The sequence below is a fragment of the Neomonachus schauinslandi genome, chromosome 3, assembly GCF_002201575.2.
Source record: "Neomonachus schauinslandi chromosome 3, ASM220157v2, whole genome shotgun sequence".
NCBI classification, from domain to species: domain Eukaryota; kingdom Metazoa; phylum Chordata; class Mammalia; order Carnivora; family Phocidae; genus Neomonachus; species Neomonachus schauinslandi.
Window position 1 is genome coordinate 99,419,358 of NC_058405.1, and position 27,376 is coordinate 99,446,733.

A 27,376-nucleotide genomic window follows, 5' to 3' on the forward strand; every position below is an offset into this window, starting at 1 on the left:
GTCACATGTTGGCATGTGTAGAGATCATCCATGGAGATGGGTCACATCATCACTTGTTGGCATGTGTAGAGATCATCCATGGAGATGGGTGGCGACAGCTCAGCGTCACAGCCACCTCCTCAGTTGTGCCTCTGGAGACACAAATCCACACCCACTGCCTCCCATCAGCCCAGCGGCCACCTGGGGACAAAGTTCACTCCTTTGAGGACAGCACAGGCCGAGAATGGGAGATACCAATGGGCAACTGAAATGTCTTTAATCCAGTCAGTCAATATTTATTGCACACCTTTTTTGTGCCAGGCCCTGGATCTCCCAGCTATAACATAAATAACAAACGTGTCTCTTACCTCTCAAATAGCTGGCAGAATTTGGCCCAAACCCCAATTTCAAGGCCTACAACCTGTCCCTTCCTTTTTTTCTCTTTTGTCTTTTTCCCCCCAAATTCCTGGCCTTACTTCCTCTAGATCTGCCCCCAGACCTGTATCTGCACCTGTCTTCTTGGCTGCACAGAGTTTCTGCTGAAATCCACTTGCGCCCGCTATGTCATGGGCGTAGTAACTCTATTAATGGTTTGCCCGGGACTGGGGGGCTGGAGGGTTTGTGGAGGAGATCCTTTCACAGACAACCAGGAGAGAGGGGCAGGCCAGCGCCGCCACCCCATGGGGAGGGGCGGGGGGGGGCAGCACCCCATCATCTTCTCTGCTCTTTGGCTGTTTCTGGGAGCCACATTCTCTCCATGCTGTGACTTGGCCTTCGTGACAAAGGTAGCTCCCTTCTGTTCCCCAGTAAATTGTCTTCACTTGTGCAAACGCTGCTTTTTCTCCTAAAGTTGTTGATGATAAATGTTTCTTATTAGAGTCAGTGCAGGAAAATTTCAGAATAGTGAAATTTAGGGGAATTGGTGACTGGGTGAAATAATTGTTGGAGAGGAATGCAGATGTTCTGTGTTCTAAGTGGCCTCGTTAACCAGATTGGAGATTATTACATCTCATCCTGGCTGTAAAAAGCCTTTCTGAGGTAGAATATTGTCCCTTTCTGCTTCTACTGTCAAAGCCCCAGGATGCCAAAACCATTCAATTCAGTTCAACAGCTCTATATTGTGCACCAACTATCTGCAAAGCACTCTTATTTGTGGGAAGCCACTAGCTCCTATTCAGCCTACAAAACCCAGCCCAGAAGTCCCTATTTCCTGGAAGCCTTCTCTGACTGCTTCCACTGCCACACTGCCGATCCCCACAGAGTTAATCATTTACCTACTCTAACTAAGTGGCCTTTACATCCTGTTTGGACATCTGTTTTCTGCTGTTCCGTAATTCTTTAAATGTTGGCCTCAACATTTAACAGCCAGAGCTGTGTGCAGTGACTCCGTGGGACCTCCGGGACCCCACCTTTGCTGCTTCTGGCCCCCACCCTGCACACTCTCAGCTCCTACTACGTGGAACACTCTGCTGCTCTGGAAGCCTGCTAGACACTCCCTTGTCACAGCCTCTGATCCTAGTTTGCCTCTGCCTGGAATGTTCTTCCCAGATAGTTGCAAGTATCTGGGTCTATTCTCAAATGCCCCTTCTCAGTGGTGCTTTATCTGGACACCTTCTCCCCCAGCAGTCTCAACCCTTTTTCCTCACCTTATTCTCGTCTAGAGCACTTACCACCTTTGAACATACTATATATATATATACTTTTTTTTCTGTCTTTCTCATTGAATATAAGGTCTGTGAAGGCAGAAGTTTGGTGGTTCCTTTTTTTTCACCAGTACCCAAGGGCCTGGAAAAGTCCCTTGCATGTAGTAATAGTAAGAGCCAACCTATAGATGGTGTTATTTATCTCAGGTACCTTTTGAACACTTAAGCATCATAGTAGTCCCCCTGGTCTGTGGGGGATGCCTGAAACCTCGGGTGGTACCAAATGTATATACTATGTTTTCTCCTGTCCATACATACCTGTGATAAAGTTTAATTTATAAATTAGGTACAATAAGAACTTAACAACAACTAATAATAAAATAGAACGGTTACAACAATGTACTGTAATCCAGGTTATGAGACTGTGCTCTCTCTCCCGGTATCTTATTGTCCCATGCTCACCCCTCTTGTGATGCTGACAGATAGAACGCCCGCGTGAGGAGGTGCAGTAGGGGAATGATGGAAGTGCTGTGACGTAGCGTTCGGCCGCTGCCGGCCCTCTGACGATTTGTCAGGAGGAGGATCATGTACTTTGAGACCACCGTTGACACAGGGAGCTGAAACTGCAGAAAGCGAAACTGCAAAGGGGTTGGGGGTGGGGGAGCAGTTCTGAACCCTTAGGCTTTTCTGCTTCTCCTCAAGTATTTTGTTGAGTGAATGAATGAGCGGATGGGTGAGAGGGGGAGACGAGGCAGGTGAGCATTGACATACTCTCTCTCGCCTCTGTCCTCCCGTGAACGCCTAGTCAGGCCGGCACCCAGACGTGAGAAGAGGCTTATGACTGGGGCTGCTGGTTCAATGGTGCCCTGTGGGTAGCTGGACAAAGAGATGGCTTTCATGGGTCAGTTGTCCATACCTCATCCAGGCAATTTGGCATGTTCCCTCTGGACCTGGGAGCAAATAAGGGTCTACCTTGGAATATTATCTTTACCATGTCTAGGTGCCTCCTTAGGAGTCACCTCGTTTTATCTCACCGGAATTCTATAAGGACTGAAGGACCTTTGTAGATGCAAAAGCAGAGAGCTTGAAGGCCATCTGTGGGCGTCCCCTGCCTGGAGGCCAGAATCGCATCCCTCAGCCCCACACTCCCTTCCGCCCCACCTGGCGTCATGCTTACCAGGACACCTTCAGGCTCTCCAGATGGTTCACCAAGCCTTAAAAAGGTCTTCCTGCTATTTGCACTATTTCTTACCCTGCTGGCTCCCAAAACAGACTCCTGAGAGGATGCCAGACCAGCCCGCGGTGATCCATGAGCCAGGGTGCTTGGGGCCCAAAAGCTCATGTGAAAGTGAGCTCATAAGCCTGACTGCTGAAGGGAACCTCAAAGAGCTCGGCTGTAGTGGTTGACTAAGAAGCCAGCGGGGCAGCTCCGCCTGCAGAAGGCACGTCCCTCCGTGCAGACCCCACAGCGCCCTTCTGCACGTGAGGTGCTGGGCTCCATTTATCCAGGGCTGCCTGGCCTCTGCCGGTGCCGACACCGCAGTGCCTCAACCCTCATGCAGGGCAGAGGCAACCCCTCCGTGGACGGGCGAGAGCAAGGAGCCGAGCATCCATGGAGCACCTGATGCTGACCGGCCTTCGGTCGGTTCCGTCAGCTCAAATCCGGGCCTTCCAACTTGAAGCACTTTCCCTGGTCTAACACAGCAGAACCTTTCTCCACACAGGCTAAGAATGAATGAGAAGCCGTTTCTTAAGGGTCCGCCAGACTGCACAGCTGTACCCTCAGCTCTAACTGCCTGTAGGTGTCGTCTGAGAAGAGACATTCTGTGTTTTCTTACAAGCTGTAAAAGCCAGAATTGGCTGTCGTGGGTTTCCGGGTCCCCAGACTCATCCAGGGGTGGGCCGCGCTGAGTCCTGGAAATAAGGAGAAAAATCCTCACGTGGTCTTTAGTGATGTACAGTGTAATCTGATTTGATTTCCTGGATGTCTGCCCGTTCTGTACGCTCACACATAGGCTTTGGCGTTGCATTTAAAATCTCCTTATGATAATACTCAAAGGCTACAGATGTTCTCAGATTGCTTCTAAAGAAGTAGAAGCCAAGTTGCTTGCATTAGTCAGCCAGAGAAACAAACCGAAAAGCAACAGTTAATCTTTTCCCAGTATCTGTGCACCCGCTCAGCTCTAATCAATAACTCCATTGATCATGATGTGTTTTCCTTCTTCCTGTTTGGTGACAGCCATCCTCATGGGATGGACAGAGCACCAAAAGGCAGCCAGTAAGCTTCCATATGCTGTCAGGTAAGAGAGCGACAGCAACCAGTGAACACCGTGACCCTGTTCGGGGTGCTGTGGGTCATGCCGTCACCCTTAGTAACAGCACCCAGCCCAGGGTTACGGTGCCGCCCTGGCTTAGCAAGCACACACTGGTGCTCAAGATCGCCATGAATCGGGCACCTGGGTGGCTCAGTCGGTTAAGCGGCTGCCTTCAGCTCCGGTCATGATCCCACAGTTCTGGGATTGAGTCCCGCATCGGGCTCCCTGCTCAGTGGGGAGCCTGCTTCTCCCTCTGCCCTTTGCCCTGCTTGTGCTCTTCGCTCACTCGCTCGCTCTCAAATAAATAAATAAAATCTTTAAAAAAAAAAAAAAGATCGTCATGAATCTGAGGAGCCAGATAGGGTCTTCCCGCCCCGTTCGTGGTCTGTGGGGGCGTCCAGGGCTGTGGAGCCACTCTGCTCGACCTCCTGCCATGCATCACTTTCAGAAGGTTAGGCTGGGTCCTCATGTGTCTGAATAATCCAGTGTATTTCTGTCATCTCTGCATTGCTAGGCTCTGCAGAATCTTCTGTTTTCAGCTTCTGTGAATCCACGTTCAGGGTGTCTCAAACATGCAGTGAAGGGTTTTCTGTTTGTTAGCCACCAAACTCAGGCTCTCAAGGAGTCTAGTCCCCTCACAATAGAGTCGTGTCATGTGGAGGAGCAGAGCAGGTTTGCCTTACTTGCTGGGTCCCCATCATTGATTGGAGGAGACTAGAATGGAACCCAGCACTGAGTACTCACTACCCACCAGTCTGCCTTTCTCAGCACGTAACAGCATCACCTCCTTCAGGAAGGAGAGAGGGCGAATCAGAAACCTTAGGAAGTCATCAGTATCTTCGTTTTCCTAATGAGGCAGGATGGACAGCTGGCTGCCTGCAGAGCGTGGGAGCATTCCCTTTGCTCTTTTCTGTTTTCTTTTGCTCACTAAAAGTAATACAAGCACAAATTTAAAAAAAACAAAAATGCACGCAATACAAAAGCGCCCTCCTGGATGCAGCTCTGGCCTGCTTTCCGGGGCTGCACCCACTTCATTGCTAAGGGCCCGGGCAGTGGCAGGTGCCACCTTCAACTCTAGGCCCACTTGCAGTGCTCCACGTGACCAGCCGGGGATGGGGGGAATGAAACATTTCCTCTGCGGGTGTCCGTTCTGGGAGCCCAGAACCCTGAGATTACAAATCCACTCCTCATCTGCACAGAGCAAGGAAAGGAAACATGGGAAAAAAGAGACTATTTCAGAAGGACATTGATTGGAAAGTGAATTTCTTTACCATTCCAGACCATGTTCCTTTGTTCCCTTCTCAGTGGCCCCCATGCCAACCAGATAGATTCTCGTAGGAGCATATGCACGTTTATAAGCACCTTTCCAGCTTCTCCCCCTGTGCTTGACATAAATGGAAACGCACTCTACAGCATCCTTCACTCTGCTGCTTTCTGCCCTCAGGATGTCCTGAAGAGGTTTCCATGTCAGCATATGGAAATCTGTTACATTTTGGAGTATTGTTTGTGTTTAAACAGTTAGTGAAATATTTCAGATTATTTCAGACCTCTTGCATCTCCTCTAACAATGCTGCTGTGATGTCCTGTGTAGGTTTCTTTCGACCCTGTGTGTCCACATATGTCTGTAGGGCGAATTCCTACCGGTAGAAATCAGAGCCCTGGATCCTGAACAGCTTTGAACACCCCTGAGGGTGAAGCACCAGTGAAGCAGGCCTGGCTCTCCAGGTCCCCTGCACAGACAGCACCTTTTGCAGCTGGGGCAGCCCAGCGACTCCAGAAGCTGTCTAGGATTCCAGATCCAGTGTGTAAGCCGAGCAAGATCCGGGGGCCTCTGGTGCATGAGTTCCCACTGCCGGGACCTGCTCAGGGTACAGCCGGAGTGAAAGCCTGGGGTTGCAGGTCGGAGAGCTCCCTCCTCCTCATCGGCCCCTTCTCCAGCCCCACTGGGTCTGTGTGCTCATCACCCGGGCTGCCCGTTGGCTGAGCCACACAGGTGGCTTCCTGGCCCACGCGCATCATGCCCCTCTGCCCACCCTGGGTCTTCCTTGGACACGCTAGCTTCCAAGTGACTGGCCCCCCCGCAGCTGCTGGGCTGTCGGCGCCTCTCTCTGCCAGGTTACTTCACTTCCTATCACACGTCCCAGGCTCTTTCCGTAGCTTAGCTGTTGAATTCGTGCAGTTACAACTGTTTTCAACTCCCAAGCCCTGAGCCCCCACCAAGGCCCCCGCCCCACGGCAGGCTCCATCTGCGGTGCCCATGGACTCCTCCACTTTATGAAGTCAGAACTAGCACTCACCAAACAGTGTCCTGCTAGGTAACTGCCACATTAGGTAGGTGCTGAAAAAGCCTTCGGAATTAGAGCGAAGAATAGAACGGCTGGGGAAGGTGGGCCCAGAGATGGACCTTCGGGGGTGGAGGCTTCAGATAGCGAGACTGAAGGTCCCGGTAACGAACAGCCACCGTTCCTGGCAGGCATGGTGCTATACACATGTTACTGTCATCCTCAAGCCCTGTGTGGACGATACTCTTGTCCCCCTGTTGTGGACGAGGTAGCCGCTGGGCAGAGAGAGGCGAAGACCTGGCCGAAGGACACGTTCCAGAGGAGCCCAGTTCCCACCAAGCCTGTCCACCTCCCACCTCCTGGCCTTCCCCGCTCTCACCGTGGGCTGCCTCACCTTGTCTGGGCCACTGGGCAGACCAGGGATCCCCGCCTGAGTCCCTGCTCCCTTGACTGATGGCTTCCTTGTCATTGTAGGACTTCTGCCACGGGCAGGTGATGTGGCCGCCCCTCAGCGCCCTGCAGGTGAAGCTTGCTGAGCCTGGCCAGTCTTGCAAGCAGGTGTGCCAGGAGAACCAGCTCATCTGTGAGCCTTCTTTTTTCCAACACCTCAACAAGGACAAAGACATGCTCAAGTAAGTGCTGGGGGTCGGGAGGGCCGGACCAGCCTCCAGCACACCTCTGGGTCAGAGCTGGGCTGAGAGGGACGAGGCCTGGGGAGCAGGTTGCGGCATGGTCCCTCCCCCGCACTGCCCCACTCCCCCAGAAAGTTAGACCAGCAGTTTGGTTGTTAGGTAGATGAGATCACCCTGGCATGCTGATAGATTTAGAATTCGAATGGGGGTGTTGTATCTGCAGAAATAAGGCCGTGTTTGGGATCGGAGATGGTGGGAAGGGTTTGGTTTGTTCATGTCATACCCAAGAACTGTGGGAGTGGAGATGGCCATAGAAGCACAAGCCTGGGGGGCCCCACCCCTGGGCTCCCCTGGCAGAAGCCAGGTCTTCTGGATGGCTTGAGGGCTTCCCCTCATGCCTGCATGACTTGTAGTGCTCCCGTGTGTTTCTCTGGGCATTGGCAGACCCCAAATTTCTACATGAGGTTTCTTCTGGCCTCTGACTCATGCCCCCTGTCAGTGCTAAGTCTGTGCTCCCCGTTTTTATTATACCCACCCTGGGCCTCCTCTGACTTAATTACTGAGCCCCACCCCCTGAATAGCTCTGGTTAAGAGACGTGCTGTCCCAACCCTAGATATTCAGCAGAGCAGTGCTATTGTCCAGTCCTGACGAGGAGATTTAAGAAACGCAGTGCGCTCGCTGCTCATGGCTTGCCTCTCTCCCGTTCCGACTTTGTGCCCCGTTACGCGGTTGGCCTCTGGTCGTCCGTGCCCAGAGCGCGGAGCGGGCCTCGTCCTGTATCTTCTTCTTCTCAAGCATGCTATAAAACCCTTCTTACAGAGCGTGGCCTCTCGCATCTCGCCTGCGGGAAAGCTTCCCTGAGTAGGGGTGTAGAGGATGCTGGTTTTTCCCATTCTTTTTATGTGAAGACCAAGCTCAGAGGCCACCTTGATTCCACTATCAAAACAAAGCCCAGGGGCGCCTGGGTGACTCAGATGGTTAAGCGTCTGCCTTCGGCTCAGGTCATGATCCCAGGGTCCTGGGATCGAGTCCCGCATCGGGCTCTCTGCTCCTTGGGAGCCTGCTTCTCCCTCTGCCTCTGTCTCTCATGAATAAATAAATAAAAATCTTTAAAAAAAAAAAAAAAAAAAAAAACAAAGCCCAGAAGAGAGTCAGTGTGGTGCCCTCCTCCATCACCAGTGAAACTTCGTGAGAAGGGGTGGTGGTCTGATATGTAAGGAAAGATGGTACTAGAAGCTTCTGTCTCCATAGCACATATCCTGAATTCTGGGGTCCCGGGAGGGGCTTCCTACTGGCTCCTTTGGCAGACAACTTCTGTAGCAAGGTAGCTTTTTGAGAACCCTGAATATCTCTCTCTCTCTGTTTATCTGGAAATCTGGATTCGCTGGGGGTAGACTAGGGACAGTGCACACAGAGCTGTCTCCGTGCAGTCCCCGTCTCCACCTCTGGAGGAGGACACATGAGAAGCTGCGTCCCGGGAACGGAAGCCAACTGGGACTCCTCTACAGCCTGGCCCTCCTTCCCAGCCAGGCACGAGTCAAGGCTCCTGCCCAGATCCGATGATCAGGGCCTGATTCAGACAGCACAGGGCCCCCACACAGCCGGCCTGTCTCTGGAGCAAAGGTGTAGGTCCAGTGGAGGGACAGAAAGGGGAGCCAGTGGGTTAGTGTCCTCTGTTGCATCCATTTTCTCCCCTGTAAGATGGGGGCAGCCCGTGTGATGATGAGATAATGTGCAGCTGGTGCCCAAGACAGAGAAGAACGACCCCTTCATCCAGAGAGCCTTGGGCCGTGGAGCAGGCTTGAGGCTGCCAGGCTGAGACCAGAAAAGCCAGTCCCCTCCCCCAGCCTCCCTGTCCACCTCCTCATACCTTCCAGAGCCCATGAGGGCAGAAGACCTTGTGGGGCTGTCCCGTGGCCCAGACCCTGTGCCCTGGGATTGCTTCACAACCCTCTCCCAAAGCCCACGGTAGCTATGTGGGTTTTCTCCCAAGGAGGCAGCAATGAATGCTAATTCTGTAATAAAGCTGTCTGAAATTAATTCCCTGAATGTAAGAGCCCTATTGAATACCTTGTTCCTGCATTTGTAAATACCGATAATGTGGTAAAGCCCCGGCTAGCTGGTGGTCTATTGAGTGCCTCCTCAGTATGAGGCAGTCCTGGCTTATCCATATTCATGGCCAGTTAGTGAAGTGAGTGGCTCCTACAGGCCCATGCTACTACTTCTTCTCCACCTGGGAGCCTGGTTCTCAGCTTAAGCTCCTTTTGGTCTTTGGGTGCCCATGACCTTGAAGAACCATTGAAGAACCTTGAAGAACTAACAGTCTATCCCTGCTGTGTAGTAGGAATTTATATCACATAGATCAGGCCCTTTGGAGTGTCCTATGCTGTCATCTCGAATCAGGGGCAATCAGGCAGTTGGTTGTGGAGTTCCCGTTCATGCAGGGCATGGTGTAAGTGCCAGAGAGGTGCCCACAAACTCTCATGCACAGAACATGCATGATTCAGGTGTGCTGCCACAGACCAGGGGGCGGGGTTCCAGAGGCAGAGGCCCCGGGAAAAGCCAGAGTCCAAGCTGGGGTGGCCCTTAGGGAGGACCTTGGCTCCATAAGTAGGAACATGTGTTCATGTGACACCTTATTTGTAATTCTGCTACTTTTTCAAGTTACAGCTTCTAAAATGTTAAATGATTGAGTCTGGCGTTTCTCTTTGAAGATGGGCAGTTCTAAACCATGAAGTCTAGACCGCGAGCACTCTGGCACCTGAGTCAGAGAAGTCACGAGTGAGTTTGGGGGACTTGGTGGAGTCAGGGTTGGAATAAGCAGGGCAGGAGCTGAGGGGGAGGGGAGGAGCTCAGGGGCAGGGAAGAGGCGAGGAGTTAAGACCAGTAGGTGGGGTCCTGCTTGCATCCCTTCATCCTGGGTCTGTCTGTCGGGAAGGATGAGTTGTTCTATCCTCTCAAGACCTAGGCAGCCCCATGGGAAGGTGGGGCTTCGGCTTTTTATTCTTGGTCAAGAGCTATAATGTAAACCAAGGGCCAGTGGGCCTCAGAAGCCCCCTCCCATCCTGTAAGAGGCCGGCTGGGGAGAGGTCAGCACCACGGGGCCCTACAGAAAGGAAGCAGCCATGTGCTAGGGGTCTCTGAGCGGGAGTGAGAGAGTATGTGCGGCGGAGTGAGTGTGTCTGTGTCTGTGTGAGACAGACAGACAGATATCACAGAACAGGGAAGCACAAGCAACAACATATAGGCTCTGAAAAAGCCAGGGATCCAGCAGTGGGGAGTGAGGAGGCTGGCTTCCAGATGCATTCCAGCAGTTGGCGAACGTCACCTCCCCTCTCTGGCTTCGGCCCGAGGGTGGGGGAGTGCTCTGTCTGACTGCCCAGGGCTGAGGACAGGGACCTGCGCACTCCTCAAAGGGAGTGCTCCCTCGGATGGCCTCCACAAGTGTCTGGAGCCGTATGTGCCCATAGCCCCCTGTCAGCTGCACCTTCAGGGAGCTGCCCCATGACAGATCACGTGTCGTGCTGGGGACTACCTGCTACCTGAGCTCTTCGTGGCAGGTCTCCGGACATCATCCCTGGGCACGCTTCTTCCGTGGCGGTCTCTGTTGAGATGTGTTCACAGACACGTGCACACATGTGCGCACTCCCAGGAGCACAGGCCTGGGGTCTGAGCTGGGTGACCAGGGGCAGAAGCAGGAGGGTTTCTTCATGGCTCCTGTCAGTTAGACCCCTGCCATGGGGTCTGAGAGTTGGAGAGCTCTCCACACCCCTGGTTAGCAGTACGAGGGAGCTGGCTTGAGTTAAGACATAGGAGCTGCTCTGAGTCACCTAAGCAAAGAAATAACCTAAGGGTAACTCTGTATTCTAAAGCTCTGTTCTGTATGGAAACCTGTAATGCACAGCTGAGTTCTGGAGGACCCTTTCTGGGGGTAGGCCCGTGGGGGTATCCTGCAGAGGACCTGGTAGCCCCAAATCTCTGACTCACTCTTTTTTTAAGGAAATCCATAAATCTGCACTTCCTGCCCTCGTTTTCATGGTCCGTGACCTTCACGGTCTGGGTGCTACGTCTCCCAGCCGGCACACCTCGACCAGAGGTGTTAGGGCATTTAGAAAGGTCGCAGAACTCTCTGGTGACTGCAGGAGCAGCCTACAAGGGGGTGCTGCCTCCCCCCACCCCCCGAGCACCAGGAGCCAGGCAGGCAGGCTCAGAGAAGCCCCAGCAGATGTGCCGGGAATTGTCCAGTTCTGTTGGCAAGGGCAGGTGCGGGCCAGGCGGCTCGTTGGCTGGAGGAAGACAAGAGGGGCCAGGAGAACCGGGGAGGAGGATGCTTCCCCCCGCCGCCCCAGCGTTTGGAAGCGTCCCAGAGGCAGCAGGAGACTTTGAGTTCCCCTCGGGGTCCCCACCCTGTCAGCAAGAATGCAGATTTCTGTGCACAAAGCAAAGTGGAGCTGGTTGGCATGTGTGTGCATCCACAGCACGGGGCAGGGGAGGGAGGCGGCAGAGCCCGTCCCGTGCACACAGGACGCCAGGCCAGGCTGACCGCAGTGACGATGACAACGGCTGTGGCAATGGTGATAGTTACCGTTTATCGAATACTTACCCAGAGCTACACTCGGCCAAGTGCTCTGTGAGCACTGATTTCCGCAGCTCCCCCGTGAGTTAAGGCTTATTTGTCCCCACTCTATAGAAGAGGAAGCTGAAGCAGAGAGAGGCTCATGGAGATGAAGTCAGGACCCCAGCTCAGGGCCGCCTGGCCCCCCTCACACCCTCTGCTCTGAACCGGTCCCCGGCTGGCACGTTAGGACTCTGTGCTAGACAGCTGCTGAGGCCTCCTTGCTCTCGGGGCCACGGGGTGGCTGGGCCCAATGCCCCCCAGGCCAGAGGAGAAAGGATGCGGCTCTTCTCCGAGATAGAGGAGATACAGGCCGGCACTGCTGGCTCCCCCTGGCCCCGCAGGCAGTGGCCCCAGCCTGAGGAGGCAAAGCCACAAGGGTTTGGGTCTCAGCTGTGGGGCGAAGACGGTGGAGGAGCCAGAGCCCCGGTTTGCAGTCCTGCCCTGCAAGTCCCGAAGCCTCAGGCGGTTGCCTCTCAGGCAGGGGGCAGGAGGGAGCCTACTATGGCCACGGACCGAGGTGACTGCAGCAGTCCAGGGAAGTGATGGCCCGGGACACCCCCCCACCCCCCACAGGAGACCATCTGATGGCTTTCCAGCCGGAGACTAAGGCCATGTCACATGAATCCTTTTAAACCACCAATAAAAATATTAAACAGAATTTTTCAAAATACTTAAATGACACACGCCTTTGCCCCCGTTCTCGCTCCTCTGAAGTAACCATTAAGACTGTGGGGTGTAGCCCTCTCGTCCTGAGGCGCACATGCGCGCAGGTCAATTCCGCTCTGCATCTCCTTCTGCTACTTGCCTTCCTCAAGGACAGCTCTCCGCGCTGGTTCTTGCATTTCTGCCTCATTCTCTCTCAAGGGCTGCAGAGACCTCCGAAAGCACAGATGTGCTACAAACTCTTCAGCCCTTCCCCACTTGGTGAGTATTCAGATTATTGCCATTTTTTTCTCCCTTACAGACAGTGCTTCGGTGGGCAGCCTCGAACACACATTCCCACACACACACACCTTTCTCGAGCCCGGATTCCTGGTGGTGGGGAATTGCTAGGTCGGAGGGAGGCTTCCATTTCCTTTTTACGACAGGTGAACCAAACGTGCACCCCACACCTCAGGAGGGGGGCCCCAGGGAGCCAGTGACAAGGACTGTCCCTGCCTCTCTAAGTCTCATGCCTTTCTCTTCCCCTTCAGGTACGAGGTGACCTGCCAAAGCTCAGAGCTGGCCAAGGACATCCTGGTGCCCTCCTTCGACCCCAAGAACAGGCACTGTGTGTTTCAAGGTGACCTCCTGCTGTTCAGCTGTGCGGGCGCCCACCCCCGGCACCAGAGGATCTGCCCCTGCCGGGACTTCATCAAGGGCCAGGTCGCTCTCTGTAAAGACTGTCTATAGCAGCCCCTGGCCCGGCCCCACACTCACTCTGTGGGACTAACAGTGGCTCCAACCCCATTGGGACAGGGCCAGGGGGCTGACGCCACGTCAGTCAGGGACTCTCGCCAGAGCCTGAACTTGATGCTGGAAGGTTTCGATTTGGTATTGCTCCTTCTGGCTTCTCCCTGGCACAACTTCGTTTCAATTTCTTGAGGAGACTGTGTCACTGCAGCTGCTCCAAGGTAGAAAGAGAGTCTCAAGATTCATTTAAAACAGAACCAGAGGAGGAATGGAGCTTGTCAGAAAGAACTTTCTACGGGAACATTCCTAAACCCATTAACTTATTTATTTGGGAGGGAGGGGGAACAGGGGAAGCCCCAGAGGGATTGATCACATGTCTTGCTTCTCTGATTTCCCACTGTTTACTGTCCACCTTCACTGTATTATTACTCCTGTCTCCTTCCGGAAGGAAGCGGGAGGGAGACAGGGTGCACTGTGGGGCCGGTGGCTCGCTTGAGGGCAGCCGCAGGGACCCAGCTCCTCAAAGTGGATGGTGGCAGAACACAAGAACATCTTGTGTGTGCTTGACAGATGGCAGCTAGAGGACAGGCACCTCCTGGGCATGGGGGGACATGCCTGTGGTGTTGTCCTGAGAGCCCAGCCAGGGACCAAAGATGGGGCCGCTTTGCAGTGAGAGCTCCTTTCCTCTACCCTCCCCGCCCCCCCCACCTCCCATCACATGCATGCACGCACACACCTTGGCCCTAATTTCTCATGAGGATGGCTTTAAGAAAGAAATGCAGGATTGGGGAATTGACATTTGCTAGTTTGTGGTAAATCCACCCTCCCTCCAGTGCCACTGGAAGGAGGAAAGTAGAAACATGGGTCATGCTTGTTTACTCCTGAAAAGGGTTATCCGAGCTGGGGTGTGGACAGGCGCGAAGCTGGCCCCTAAGAACCAGAGCTGTGCTGTAGGCAGGTGGGCTTGTGTTCTATTCCTTCTCATGTCTGATGGCACCAAAGTCCCACGAATGAGGCTCTCAGTGGCCCTGATGTTGCCAGGGGGGAGCAGGGGCGGGCCAGGATGAACGTGGTGTGTGGTCCTGGCCGATCACCTGTGGGTGTGTAGGTGTGTGTCTTGCACTGAGTTGGAGTCTGATGCTGGCTCTTACTCAAGGCTCGAATATTCTGAGGGGGTATTCCGAGTTGGCAGGTTGGCCCAGTCAGACTCACTGGATGCCCCCGCTAACCCTGGAGTTCCCAGTCTCTGCTGTGGTGGGAGCTCCCCACTGCCACCCGGCCCTGCTTCAGTGCCCTGGCTAGAAGTGTGTGTGTGTGCTGTGAAGCCCCTGGCAGCTCCAGGCTGGTGACAGTGAGCTCTCTTCTTCCTGCAGAACATGCCAGTCGAGCTGTGGCGTGACCCACCCAGCCCTCACTGGTGGCTTTGAGTGCCTTGGCCTCTGTGCTTCCCGGCGCCCTGGCTGCCCTCGGGGACAGCCAGCCCAGCCTCGGCCCAGCAGAACAGTTCGGCAGGGCTCATGGCTGGGTGGGCCTTCAGGAAGGGAACTAAATCAGAATCTTCCTCGTGCAGACCACAGGGCCGGTGGAGCCTTTAGGTATGGGAAGTTAGATGGTGCCCGCCTCTCCATTCTTCCCTGTGCGTCAGTAGGATCAAATGCACAGCCAGCCTTTTTTTTTCTTAGATTCCCAGTGGCGCTCAATTTCACCTCTAATCCCAGAGAGTGAAGGGAGTGAGGAGGAGCAGCTAGGGTCTCCCCCACCCTTCAGGTGGTCCCTGAGCACATGTGACAAGGAGAGTTCTGATAGGGAGACCTGGGCCCTGAGCGTGGGTGCAGGGGCCCCTCAGGAACTAGCTGAGAGCACCCTCTGCCTGGGCCCAGCATAGAAGTCCAATGGGATCTTGGCAATGAGGGGTGTGTGTGTGTGTGTCTATATGAATGTTCCTCCAGGTATCGCAAGGGCAATTCCTGCTGCAGGAGAAACTGCCTTCCGTGCTGTTAGGAACTGCTTTTCCCTATGAATGGGCCTCTGGGTTCCTCCCCTAGGTTGTGGGAATTCCCTTGAGCTCCCAGGGCTGCAATTCCTGGGCCAGGGCCGCCCTCTCCTGGGCTCTTGTGGGAGCTTCCAGAGGAGAGGATGTCATGCAGGCATTGGGCCAGCAGGGGGAGCCTGCGGGCTGAGACTGGATTTCTCTAGCTTGGCCCAATTAACCCATTTTGCAGAGCTGTTTCAGTAAGCCCAGGGACTCAGAAAGCAAGGAAGCTGGAAAGCACGGTTCCGAGAAAGATGCTGCGCCGGCCTGGTGTTCCAGGAGCCGCAGGGATGGTTTGTGGCTGTCCTGTTTGCTGAGCTCAGGGCCTCTCCGCCTCGCTGTTCCTCTCCTCTCCATCTGGACTCAGGTCTAGCAGTTCTGCAGAGCACTTGCCCGCCCTTGAAGATCCCGGTGTTGCCCCCTGCAGTCCGGTAGTGGCCAGAAGGACCCGGAGTTCCACGGGTATAGCTGCTGCTTCTGGGGCAAACCCGCACTCCAGGTGTCCAGGGCATTATGAGCAGAGGCAGTGACACCCGAATGTATAGCGGCCCCCAGGCCACCACCACCGTAGCCCACATCTGATCAGCGCCCCCCCCCAAGAGGAAATTGGGGAGGGGGCCTCCATCTGCCCCGTGTGGAAGGGGCACAGTTGCTGGCTGCCCTGGGAGAGGGCTGTGCCTCTCAGAGTGTAGCTGGGAGCCTTTGGTGGTTTTGCTACTGCCAATCTGAGCAGAATCCTAAGCTAATTTTTAATTGCTGATTTACACAGGGACAGAGATCCTAAGTCAGGATCTGTGTCGTCTTGTGTCATAAGCATACCTTGCCTGTCTGTTTTTGTCCATTTTCTTTTCCTTAGTAAAATTTGGCCCTCCTCCCGCCCCTGCCGTGATCCTAAATTCCTAAACATGAGGGAAATAAACCTAATTTATTAAAAGAGAGAAAGCTTTCCTTTGAACCATAAACACTTTCAGGAGTGAAGACTCCCGAAAGGGGAAGCACACTTCTTTTAATGCCAGTAAAAACCTCCTTTACTTCACGTCTGTAATCTGATTTGCACGTGTACAAATGGAGACACTTGCATTTTTGCCTGGATTGAGTTTTTGTCACTGCTTTAGTTTGCTTTTTGTGTGTGTTTGCTCCGTGTTTTGAAATACTAAGAGTGTTTCTTTGATATTTATTGTTTCTCTGATGTGCCTTTTCACTTTTCTTTGGGGTTGGTTTTTAGAATCTGGGTACCATTTAAGGAAGATCACAAATCCTCCAGCTTGGAGGTAGGACACACCCTTGTGTCACCGAGGATGCTCAGCCCCCTAGGCCACAGCATATGTGCTTGTGCGCCCCCATGAGGCCATGAGAACCCCCAGGAGAAGGGCTGGCTTCCTCCCAGGCGGCTCCATGTCTTCGGATCTGAGGACTGCTGGTCGCCAACGTGCCAACAGGCCTGTGCCCCCCGCAACTCAGGCACCCGGTGAGGTGTGGCCTGGGGCACAGGACCAGTCCTCAAAACACTTGATCTGACTACCGTAAAGGGGAAAGACTATGCACCCCTGTTGTTTCCCTAGGGAACATGGGGTTTATTTTAGTAAAGGTGATAAAACTGTATGCTGTGTACAGGTGGGTTGGTGCTTTTGAGACCAAAGCAGGCCATCTCCTTTCTCCAAGGTGGTTTACCTAGACTGTGTATATAATTGGGACAAGTACCACCCTTTCTCATGCCCCCAAAATCCTTGATTTAAGAAAATATATATATTTTGTTAACGACAGGCTCGGTTGCGTTACCATCCCAAGCCTGGATTACTTTATTTATTTTAAAGTATTTTAATTTCCACATTGGCTTCGTTCTAATCCCATCCATCCCTGTAGGGCTGCAGAGCATCTCCGTGGGAAGAGCTGGATGGACAGAAGTAGATTCAGACTTCTTTAGTGAGGTGGGGATTTCCTAAAGCTGAGGGTGAGTTCTTTCATTCCTGTTGGTTTCAGCAAAAACTGGAAACTTATGTTTTTCTAGCAAAAGGCCAAATTAGTTGTATAGTCTCAGATGCAGAAAAAAATTACCCTAGCTTTTCTTAGCACTTAAGGTTTTTGTGAGGATTCAGTGTTTAGCCGTGTCTGGCACATAGTAAGCCCTCGTAAATGTTAAATATTGTTATTAGCATTTCATAAAATTTGAGAAAGAGCTAAGTAATACCTCCATGAAAATATTCCTCCAAGTTGATGGAATGTTGTAGGAATTTCTGGTTTAGGATGTCCAAGTGCCATGCCCATCTTGCTGGCCGAAATGTTACTGTATCCCTGAATGCACTGACTGATTTGCAAATATCCCTGACTTCAGCCCCAGATGGAACTAGGCTGTAAGAACGTGTAAACTGGAGATGAAAAGGGTGACCCACATGCTGGACCTCACCCCACTGATGTCTTCTGGACCATGCTAGGGTTCTTCTTTGTAGAGCTTTTTGAGCTAGAATTAAAATAAGTTCTCTGACAGACTGTACCCCTTAAATCAAAGTTAACTATATTCCTCTGAAATGAAATAATAAAGACTTTGTGTTTTGTTTAAGGAGAAAGGAATGGCCAGTTGAACTTTGTCATTCCCCCAAAAAGTCCCTTTGCTGTTCCCTGCTGGCCGGGGCGGCCCCTCCACACTCCAACCCACAGGGATCAGGCCCTGGGCTGGTTAGCGGTCACGTTTGTTTTGGCCCCATTCCCCGAAAAGACCCCCCCTCCCCCAGGCTGGCTTGGCTACCCTGGGGACCCCAAGACTATCTGACCGCTCAGGTGGAGCTATGGTGGGCACGGAGGTTGGGGGGGATACAGAGTTTCTTCAGAACCACTCCCAAGAGGCTACTCAGTGATGTTTTCCCAGATCACCTAAATATCGGTTTGCTTTTTGTTTTATTGGGGTTTTAGCCTCTTTCTTCCCTGTTTTAGAGTTTTATCTTCTGTCTTGGCACTAATATGGATAGACTGCCGTTGGGAATATGGAGGCATTTGCTGGAGTCCGGGGTCTTTCTAAGTTCCTTTGGATTCTTTAGTGGAATCAATTAGCAGTCTTATATGTTTGTGGGTGTAAGATTGGAATTTGCCTTCTTCAAAGCATCGTTCCCTCTAACCCCAGATTCTGTGGCGCCTTGGGGACCCCCCCCGGCAGCTGGTGAGGCATGGCAGAGGGCAGCTGTGTGCTCCTGTGGGGGGGGGGCGTGTCGGGGGACGGGGCAGGTGCTCAGGCAGGTGGGCAGTGCCGTAGGCCTCGAAAGCCTTGCTGGAACAGCAGGACGGACGGGACCATAGCGTGGCCTGCCACCTCCGCCAAAGCCAAGAAGGAGCAGACCTGGGAAGCATTTTGCTGGCTGTCATGCCCGAGTGTTCCCGGGACGCCAAAGGAGCAGGCGCCATCCTTCCTACTATAGTTGCTGTCACAGCCTTGATGTCCTTACGCTAACGGCTGTGCGCGTGTGTGTCTTCAGACAGCTCCTGGTACAACCGTTTTCTACTGTTCACTTCCGGGGTCACGTAGTGCAGGATTCTGCAAATAAGGTGTCGCTGTCCAAACGTACTGTACCTGCATAGAGAACACTGCTTTGTTTTCCAATGTTGTAGAGAAAACTAGGGAGAACTTTATTTTTCAATAAACTTTTGTTGTGTGACAGGTGGCAGTGGTTTTTGGGGGTCTGGGCTGGGTGCAGGGTCACCTATGGAACAAACTCAGCGGCATCCCCCAGTGCCGGCACCCACTGATGACAGGTCACCATTCGCAGACCCCCTGCAGAAAAACGCCGATGAGAAGGTACGTGTCAGGAGCGGGAAGGGAAAGGTTTTACTCTCGAGTGGTCTTTCCCTTATGTGGCATCCACCGATACTCATTCCAGAGCACTCCCCCTGTCCTGCATTCACCTACATGGGAACGGAATTGCACAGAGGACTGGTAGGCTTTTTTTTTTTTTTTTTTTGCAGGGGGTGGGTTGCAGGGAGATGCCCTGGAAAGAAGGAAGGGCACGTCCATGTCCACCCCAAGGGCTTGTCTGAGAATGCTGGAGAGCGATGGCCAGCCTCTCGGAAGCCAGCAGAAGTCCTGGCTACTGCCTGGAACGCAGATGCCATGCAGTTCCCATCATGCATCTGTGGAACACACGTCCCACAAAGTGCCAGAAAAAACTGGAGTGCTTACGTTTGGCGGCCGGGTGGGGGGGGGTGGGATTACATCATAGCTTCCCCTCCCGAAGTTTCCACGTGTGCTAGACACAAATGAAATGTATTGAATCTTGCATTTCCCAGACCGGCTCATACAGTCGACCCTTTTTTCATGTGACCTATTAACAAACATTCCCATGCAACACTCCTCAGAATGCTGTCTGAGGAAGCCACACGGGACGTGTCAGACTGAATCAAGGTCAGTGATGAACCACCTCCACTGAGCGAGCCAGAGACAGCCCCCTAGGAGCGGGGGCATGGAAGGCAGGGGCGAGGCCCGGGGAGCACCATCCTGCAGTCCCAAGCACCACCAAATGAATGTGCAGCCCCCCTCCCTCGCAGGGCCTGCAGTCCTTCAGGGTCTCCCCTCACCACCTCCCCAGGCCCAAGGGACCCCATCCACGGCATCCTTCATACACAACAGAAAACCTGCCCAGGACAGTGAGAACGCGCAAGATAACCTCCCCATACCATACAAAACAGGTGAAGGTCTTTATTGGTCGGACACCATCGCCTGGACGAGCAGCAGGTCCAGAGGCACAGAACCTATACCTAACATTACAGAAACAGGGAACATCACGTTCCTTACAAAGGGGCAAGCCATCTCTAGCAGACTGGGACGTACCATTACCACTTCACACAGCATAGAGATCTATGCACATATGGATAGATTATATAATTATTTATTACAAATAAACTCGTTTCACATCTCTCAAAAATGGATTCTGTTTTTACATGTAGGTTCAGCTTCTGAATGTACAAGAAATGGTCATGTGCTCAGTTCAACCATGCAAAGCTCATACATGTGTCAGTCACTAAGTACTTTAAAAATAGAATGGTCTCCTTTTGGACAAATCTGTTTAGAGTCAGGATTAGTAAAACAGTATGAAACTAATGAAATACCTTGATAGAAATTAGGAAGTGATCTGTACTGATGGTTCTGGGCATGTCAAGGGGCGAGGGACAAAACGTACGGTCTTCCCTTAAAATCTGCCAGGAGATAAGAGACTCTGGAATGGGAGGTGGCGGGGGCCACCGGGGGTCCAGAGGAGGGGGATCGGGTCAGTTGCTATCCATTTCAGGCTTAGAGCACCACAGAGGAACTTTCTGCCAAGGAGAGCTACTATCTTACCCACAAGAACCTTTTTTACTGCAGAAAACAGAAAAGGTCAGTTCTCGCTGGAGGTGGGGAAACCTGTCCCCACTCCTGTGCGCGTTGTCCTAACACAGTTGATGGGGGGAGGAGTGCAGACTGACCTGCCGGGCAGACCTTGTTCCCATGAACACAAACTTGCCAAAAAAGAAATTGGATGTTCAGTGAAATACTGGCACCATCTGCCTGTGTGGAAACCTCGTGGTCCTGACGGTGTTCGTGCGGATGCACAGCAGCCGGCTCGGGCCCCACTGGCCACTGTCACTCAAACATCTCGTAGTGGCGAGTCTGCCTCACCCTGGGCACCATGTCGATGAGGAGTCTGCAGGAAGGAAACACAAGTCACCCCCACAGCCCTGGGGCTTGAGCGCTTTGGGAAGTAAGCACAAGGCTTTCTAAAAACTACCATTTATAGACCATAAAATTCAACCTTTTAAAGTAAACAATTTAGTGCGTTTTAGTATATTTGTAGGTTGTACAAACCACAACCGCCACCTAATTCCAGAACATTCTGTCACCCCAAAAAGAAACCCCATGGCCACCTGCAGTCATTCCCCATCCTCCCCTGCAACCTGCTGATGTACTTTTAGCCTCTGCTTTGGCCTCTTCTGGATATTTCCTCTACATGGAATCACCTAACATGTGGCCTTTTCTGACTCGCTGCTTTCATTTGGTACCGTGTTTTCGAGGTTCATCCATGTGGCCTGAGGCAATACTTCATTCTTCTTAAGGCTGCGGAATACTCTACGGCTCTGCTACATTGCTCCATTCACCAATTTAACAGACATTTGGGTTGTGTCTGCCTTTTGCCTACCATCAGTAATGTTGCTGTGATCACTCGTGCATGAGTCATTACGTGGATGTGTGTGTTCATTTCTCCGGAGTGACACCTACTGGGTCAAGTGGGAACTCCAACGTTGAACACGGTGAGGAGCTACTCTCGGGTCTCCACAGCAGCCGTCCCATTGTACATTCCTACCAGCAACGTAGGAGGGTTCCCCTTTGCCCTCATCCTGGCCACCCCGATCATGCATCTTTCTTACTATAGCTATCCTCTCGGGAGGCAGGGAGTGCTTTAACAATTAAAACCTCAGTGCCTTTCCGAAAGGGCCCTCTCGAAGGCCGACCCCAGGCTGGACGCTGGAGCAGTCGGTGACTGCACAGCGCTGCTTCAGTGAGAGGACTCAGGCTGGGTTTAGCCTCAAGTGGGGCCCTTCTGCAGTGACTCGTCCCTTTTGGAGAAAATTCCCTAAGTGGGGTCTGGCGGAGTGGTGCTGCTGGGCAGGAGGAGCTTGACCTGTGAGGACACCACACAAACGTACCTCCCCAGTGTGTCATTATGATCCTTGGTAGAGAGAAAGGAAGGGGCACAAAGCTTCACGCACAAAAGGAAGACCACAGAGTGAGTAAAAGACTGCCCACCTCAAAAACACTGGGCCCCTGCTGGGGGCGTTTCTAGTCCCCTGACCTCACCCGGGCTCAGAGGGGTCACAGGGGCAAAGTGTGACGGTCAGGAGTGGCAAATGGAGCACTCGTGGCCCCTGGGGAAGCGAATACAAAAGGAGAACTTACTTGACCCCGTAGGCAAATATGGTGAGGCCGATCAGCACACCTATGCTGCCATCCAGGTACCAGACCGCCGCGTTATGTTTGAACACCTCCGCACTCAGAAGAATGGAGAAGCCCATCACGCCGCCCACGAGGGAGTTAAACCCTGGAGAGAGAGCAAGGAGAGGCTGAGGGCAGGGCCAGGAGAACTTAATCTTAACCACCTGTGAGACTCCCCACATGCCAGGCGTGTCTCCACATCCTGGGCTCCCATCCCTGCTGAGTCTGCAGGGTCCGGGACGGCGTCTACACATGGGAGACATTCAAGTCGCCGAGGACGACTTAAATGGCGGCAGGGCCAAGGACCGAGCCGGGATCTTCTCAACCCTATGAAGTCCGATTATGATCCCACTTGGCCAGTGAGAGCGCTAGGTCAAGCAGAGTGACGTGAAACGCCATGACCGAAGGTGACACAGATTGAGGGCGGGGCTGGGGACTCTCCCTGCACCCCCCATTCTTGGCCTCCAGAGTCTCCCATCAGCTGAGGATTTTCACTCTCCAGGAAAGGAAATGCTAAGTCTAGACTTTGCGACAGGGTGGCAGAAAAGGCAATCGAAACAGGACTGGCACCAAGAGGTACTGATCAGCCTCTCTCTTCACACAGGGCACCTCAGTGGGTCCCCACTTCATTGAGTTTTCAAAGGCCACATGGGAAAGAACAGCTCAGGATGGCTGCTGGGGGCCCACCAGGTATGAGCTGCAAGAGTCCTCGCCTGCCCCCAACATGACAGCGGCCCGGGGAGACGCTCGGGGTCCACACACCTCCCCCGCAACAGGCCCCGCTGCGGTTCTGGGGCAGCTACACCTGCTCCCCTCCAAGGTGTTGGTGCCGGCTTCGAGCACGAGGCCTGGGACCGAGCCACCTTATGTTCATACGTAGGGGGCTGGACGCTGAGGAGAGCGGTTCTAGATGAAGAGCAGGGGAGGGTGGCGTCGAGTGAAGCCTGGTCCGACCCCTTTCTCGGGACCCAGGGTTGGACTCTGATACGCTGCTCCCCAATAACAGGAAGCAGCTGGACCTGGGCCAGCAAGGACCAATGGCCTCTGTCTGGGAGCTTCCTCTCTTCCCTCAGGTCTGTCCTCTCCCCACACCAGCTCTCAGCTGATACCATGACCTGGACCTGCTTAGAGCACGTAGGTGCAGACAACACGACCTCATCTTCCCCACACCAAACCACCACCCACCCTGCCTGCTACCCCTGCCCCCCCTTCTGCAGTGCTGTTCCTGCCTGTAGCCAACTCCTTCACCTCTGTTCCTGGAATTCGGTTCCCGCTCCTGAGACATCCCCCTAGGAGAAACCGCACCTCCCCACCCCCCCGACCCTCAGTCTCCTCCCTGGACCTCCTGGCACCCCCACCACAACCCCGGCTCTGCTGCCCTTCACACATCTCCCGCAAGAGCTGTCTCCCCGTGCACCTCCCGCTCTCCTCACCCCTCCCACTGCAGCGCTACCGCCCTGAGGTCATCAGGGACCAAGCTGCCACCTGCCCAGGTTCGTAACCTGCGCTCTTCGCATGGCTGGCTGTCCTCGTTCCACTCTAGCCATCCCGTCCCTGTCTTCGCTGCTGGGTCCTCCTCTCCCCTGGGGGTCCCCCTGCACAGTGGCGGGAACTCGCCTCCACCACCCCTGCCTCCGCCCTCCCCCGGGTGAGTGCCTGCCCTCCCCACCCCAGGGTCTCTCAACTTGCTCTTCGGCCCGACCTCTCTGCTGAGCTGCAGACCCACTCAAAAGCATCTCGAACTGAACATGTTCAAAGCAAAAATCTCAATTTCTGCCCCCAAACACCTCACTCTCTCACGACCTTCTATGTAAATGCTGCCGCCATCCACCTAGCTGCCGAGGCGAAAAATCGAAGAGCCCGTCCTTGACATCTCTCATACCCAAAATGTCACCAATCCCAAGCTAACCCATCTGTCAAGTGATCTTATCAGCTGTTGCCTCCCAAACTCCATCTGCCTCTCACCACCCAACCCCAGGGCATCTGCCCCTTGACTGTACTCCTGCAACAGCCTCTCAGCACTTTCTCTGCTTCCCCCCTGCCCACATCTCCCTCCCCCGCAGACAGCAGCTGAAGGCCTCCAAGAGAAAAGCTGCTCAATTTTGGGTCACATCCCAACTCTTCAAGGCTGACCTGAGCTGCCGCGAGCAGCCCCTCCTGCCTCTCCCGCATCACGCACTGACCTTCCCATCCACTGCGCTCCCAGCACACCCCACCTGCCGCCGCCACCCCTGGTCTCCCCCGCGGCCTCGGGACTCACCCCCCGCCCCCGTCAGCCCACACCGCTCCTCCCGGGGTCTCCCACGCTGCCTCCTTCCCAGGCTGAACCCTCAGAGCCCTGCAACCCATGCACACCCTACCTTCTCATTCTTGCTGTTGTTTCTTCCCCAGAGCTCTTCACTTCCTAACGTGGTATTTTTATTCTTTTTCTTTTTACAAACATCTCTTTCTTCCCCGCTGGAGACATAAGCTTAAGGACAGGGCTTTTGTGTCTCTCCCTGTATTCCAAGCCCCAGAACGGGCTGGCACTTCTCAGGGGCTCAGTGGATGACCACATTAATTAATGAATTAATAGATGGAGGGAAGGAGGGCCTGGAACACGGCTTCGACTGTGCTAAGAGGGCTCCTACTGAGCAGCGGCTGGGCTGAGCTGACCCGAGAGAGAGGAAGCCACCCCTGCCGGGCTCCGGGGGCCTCCCAGCCCAGGCAGGGTCTGTGGCCGGGGCCCTGGAGAGACTGCCTCTGAGGGAGGAGGTTTAGAGCCATTCACTCCTCAACTACAGGCTGGAGCCCAAGGCTCCCTGGAAAGTCAACCTCCCCACTCCCTTCTCAGGGCTGTTCAAGGTTCACACCTGGAGAAGGCTTCCAGCCCAATTTCACCTGGGTAACAGTGGTGGGGACTGGGAAAGGCAGACATCTCCATTTCCTTCCATCTGGGGGCCACATCCTCCACCGACCAGCCCAGGGAACCTCGGGGAGAGGGAGGCCAGGACTTGCCGGGAGCTGGGAGCTAGTGAGGCCTCTTCTAGCTGTGGCCTCTCCCCGCACTCCCATGTCTAGCTGGGCCATCCTAAGAGCTTGCCCTAGGTGCCCCAGAGGCAGCAGGAGAAGAGAGGAGAGGCTGAGTGGTGACCTTGGCTTCACCGGAGATGTGTCTCACCAGCTCCAAGTCCCAGGTCCAAATCTCCAAGTCTTCCACCTCTAAAGGTGGGAGGCGAGGGACAGGCAGGTTTCCCACCCCGTGTTGCCTCCCGGCGTCCCCTTGCCCAAGTGGCCCCTGTGTGGTGGCTTTCTTTGGCTTCTCCATGCTCACTTAGCTCTGGACAAGGAAGAAATGGGCTCAGCATCCTTTCAATCACCACTCTCCATGCAGCTCTGGAGCAGACTCTTCTTTTTTTTTTTTTTTTTTTTAAAGATTTTTTTTTATTTATTTATTCATGAGAGACAGAGAGAGAGAGAGGCAGAGGGAGAAGCAGGCTCCCAAGGAGCAGGGAGCCCGATGTGGGACTCGATCCCAGGACCCTGGGATCATGACCTGAGCCAAAGGCAGACGCTTAACCATCTGAGCCACCCAGGCGCCCTGGAGCAGACTCTTCTAAAGCCTGTGTTTTAAAAGCATCATGGCCCACCTGCAGCCTTCTGTCACCGCCATGGAAAGCTCTGCACCGGCTAAGTCTGTCCCCGGCCCCGACATGCGGAACACACTGGCCCTTTCTCCCTGACGACCCATGGTTTCGTCCTCTGCAATCCCATCCTCGGTTCTGCCTCCACACCTCCCCCAGGAGGGGAACAGCAGGTCCTGAGAAGCGGAGGCCATATCTCCCTCCTGTCTTCTGATCCATCAGGATCCTCTTTCCCCTCTCCCATTTTGAGAAGCTGGCATTTACCCTCTTGCCTCTGGCAGTCCCTTGAGTCTTCCTGCCTTTTTTATACATGGAATCAGGACAGTCCTCTTAAAAAGGAAACAAAACAAAAAACAAAGGCTCTGCAGCACACAGCTTTTCTCAGAAGGTCACCAAAAGCACTGGCCGAGTCCATTACTCTGTCCCAGGCTACCTGGGCTCGAGTTTACATCTTGGGCATTCTCAGTGTCGGGGGAATTTTAGAACCAAGGGGAAGACAAGGGGGAGCTGGCCACTGCCCGAGGGCAGCCTGGAATCATTTGCTCCCCGCTCCTCCTTTATCAGGGGCATGGCGGGGGGGGGGGGGGGGGGGTGCGGGGTATGTGTGTGGCCTGGAGCCCCGCAGAGGAGGAGAAGCCGGTGGAGCTGGGAGAGGCTGCAGAGAGCAGGTGAGAGTCCCCCCGCCCGCCACTAAATGTCCGCTCAGCTCCAGCAAGTCACCCTGCTCCGCAGGGCCCACCCCCTGCGCGCAGCTAGTTCCCGGGAGGAGCTCCCACTAGCTGGCCCCACTCACCTTCGCTGGCGACAGAGCCTGACACAGCTAGCTTCACCTCATCGCCTCTCGTAAGCCCGCGCAGGAACGCAGGACAAGCACCCAGGGGCTAGGGGACGATTCTATATCTGCCATGCCACACCCTTCAGAATGGACAGCCTTCCCAGCCAGTCGTCCCACAGCAACCCCGAGCTCACAGCCCTGCGCCCCAGACCTCCCATCTTCACCTCCACGGCACACAAAGCCCTGTGGGTCACACACTTCTGGGCGCTACCCCCCCACCACCCCCCGCAGCCTCACAGCTTGTTCCTGTCCCCTTGGTTAAAACCAGAGCTGTTGTAAAGAGTAAATGCTATTGTCGGTTTAGGAACGCAGTATCCTGTCAGAGGCTCTCCTGATTAAAGGCTCTCCCCGTCTGGCCTTAAGGACTAGGGAAGGATCTGTATAATTAAGCACATTCATTTTATGCAGAAAGTTCTGATTGAAGTTCTTCACGTGCTGGAAAACCATCCCAGCCTCTTGGGGTTTCAGAACTTGGGGGAATGAGGACAGTGAGCCCAGGCCCGCCCCCCCCCCCCCGTCAGATTTCCATCTGTCGCTGCAGGCCGCTCTGGAGCCCAGCTGCTGGCTCCTGGTTCGAAACTTCCCCCAGGACCTCTCCACAATCCCCCTCTGTCTGATTGGCACTCTTCACTTGTGCAAAATCATTCTGCCTTAAATAACACAGCCAGCTTCGGCCTAGTGCTGACAGCAAAAATCGCATGTTGACCGAATATTCAAAGCAACCAAACCAAGTTAGACAAGATTTACCACACTGCACGGCACAGAGTGGGAGTGTCTGGAATTTGCCCACACCTGGTGTCCCCCTTTCTCTGAAGGTCTGCTTCCCGGCTGTAAGGACACAGCCCAGCGACAAAGGCTGGTGGAGTCAGCCTGACCCAGTTCACGCACAGCTCCCGCGTGGGAAGCGTGAACGGGAAGCGCCCCAGGTGACGGATAAAGCCTGCCCTCCCTCCCTGCAGGGGAAGCAGTTTGCTGAACTTGCTTCCCTCTTGCAGAGAGTCTTGCCCCCAGCCCCGGGGCCAGACCATGAGAGGGGCATTCCCAGGGCAGCAGCCACAAGGGACGCCCTCCAGAG

At 54.1% G+C, this 27,376-nt stretch overlaps 2 protein-coding genes across 2 annotated transcripts in view; one reads left to right on the top strand and one right to left on the bottom strand.

The window, feature by feature from the left end:
* The window catches only part of MGAT5 (alpha-1,6-mannosylglycoprotein 6-beta-N-acetylglucosaminyltransferase), a 328,495-nt gene extending 315,324 nt beyond the window's left edge, over positions 1-13,171 (top strand). Inside the window, exons 17-18 of the mRNA XM_021695798.1 lie at positions 6,694-6,851; positions 12,664-13,171. Coding sequence (XP_021551473.1) covers positions 6,694-6,851; positions 12,664-12,862 — 357 coding nt within the window. The 3' untranslated portion in view covers positions 12,863-13,171. The remainder of the gene's footprint in view (positions 1-6,693; positions 6,852-12,663) is intronic.
* A 7,210-nt stretch (positions 13,172-20,381) lies between these two features.
* The window catches only part of TMEM163 (transmembrane protein 163), a 222,520-nt gene continuing 215,525 nt past the window's right edge, over positions 20,382-27,376 (bottom strand). The window contains exons 7-8 of the mRNA XM_021695880.1: positions 21,808-21,949; positions 20,382-20,557 (exon numbers count right to left, since the gene is read on the bottom strand). Coding sequence (XP_021551555.1) covers positions 20,497-20,557; positions 21,808-21,949 — 203 coding nt within the window. The 3' untranslated portion in view covers positions 20,382-20,496. The remainder of the gene's footprint in view (positions 20,558-21,807; positions 21,950-27,376) is intronic.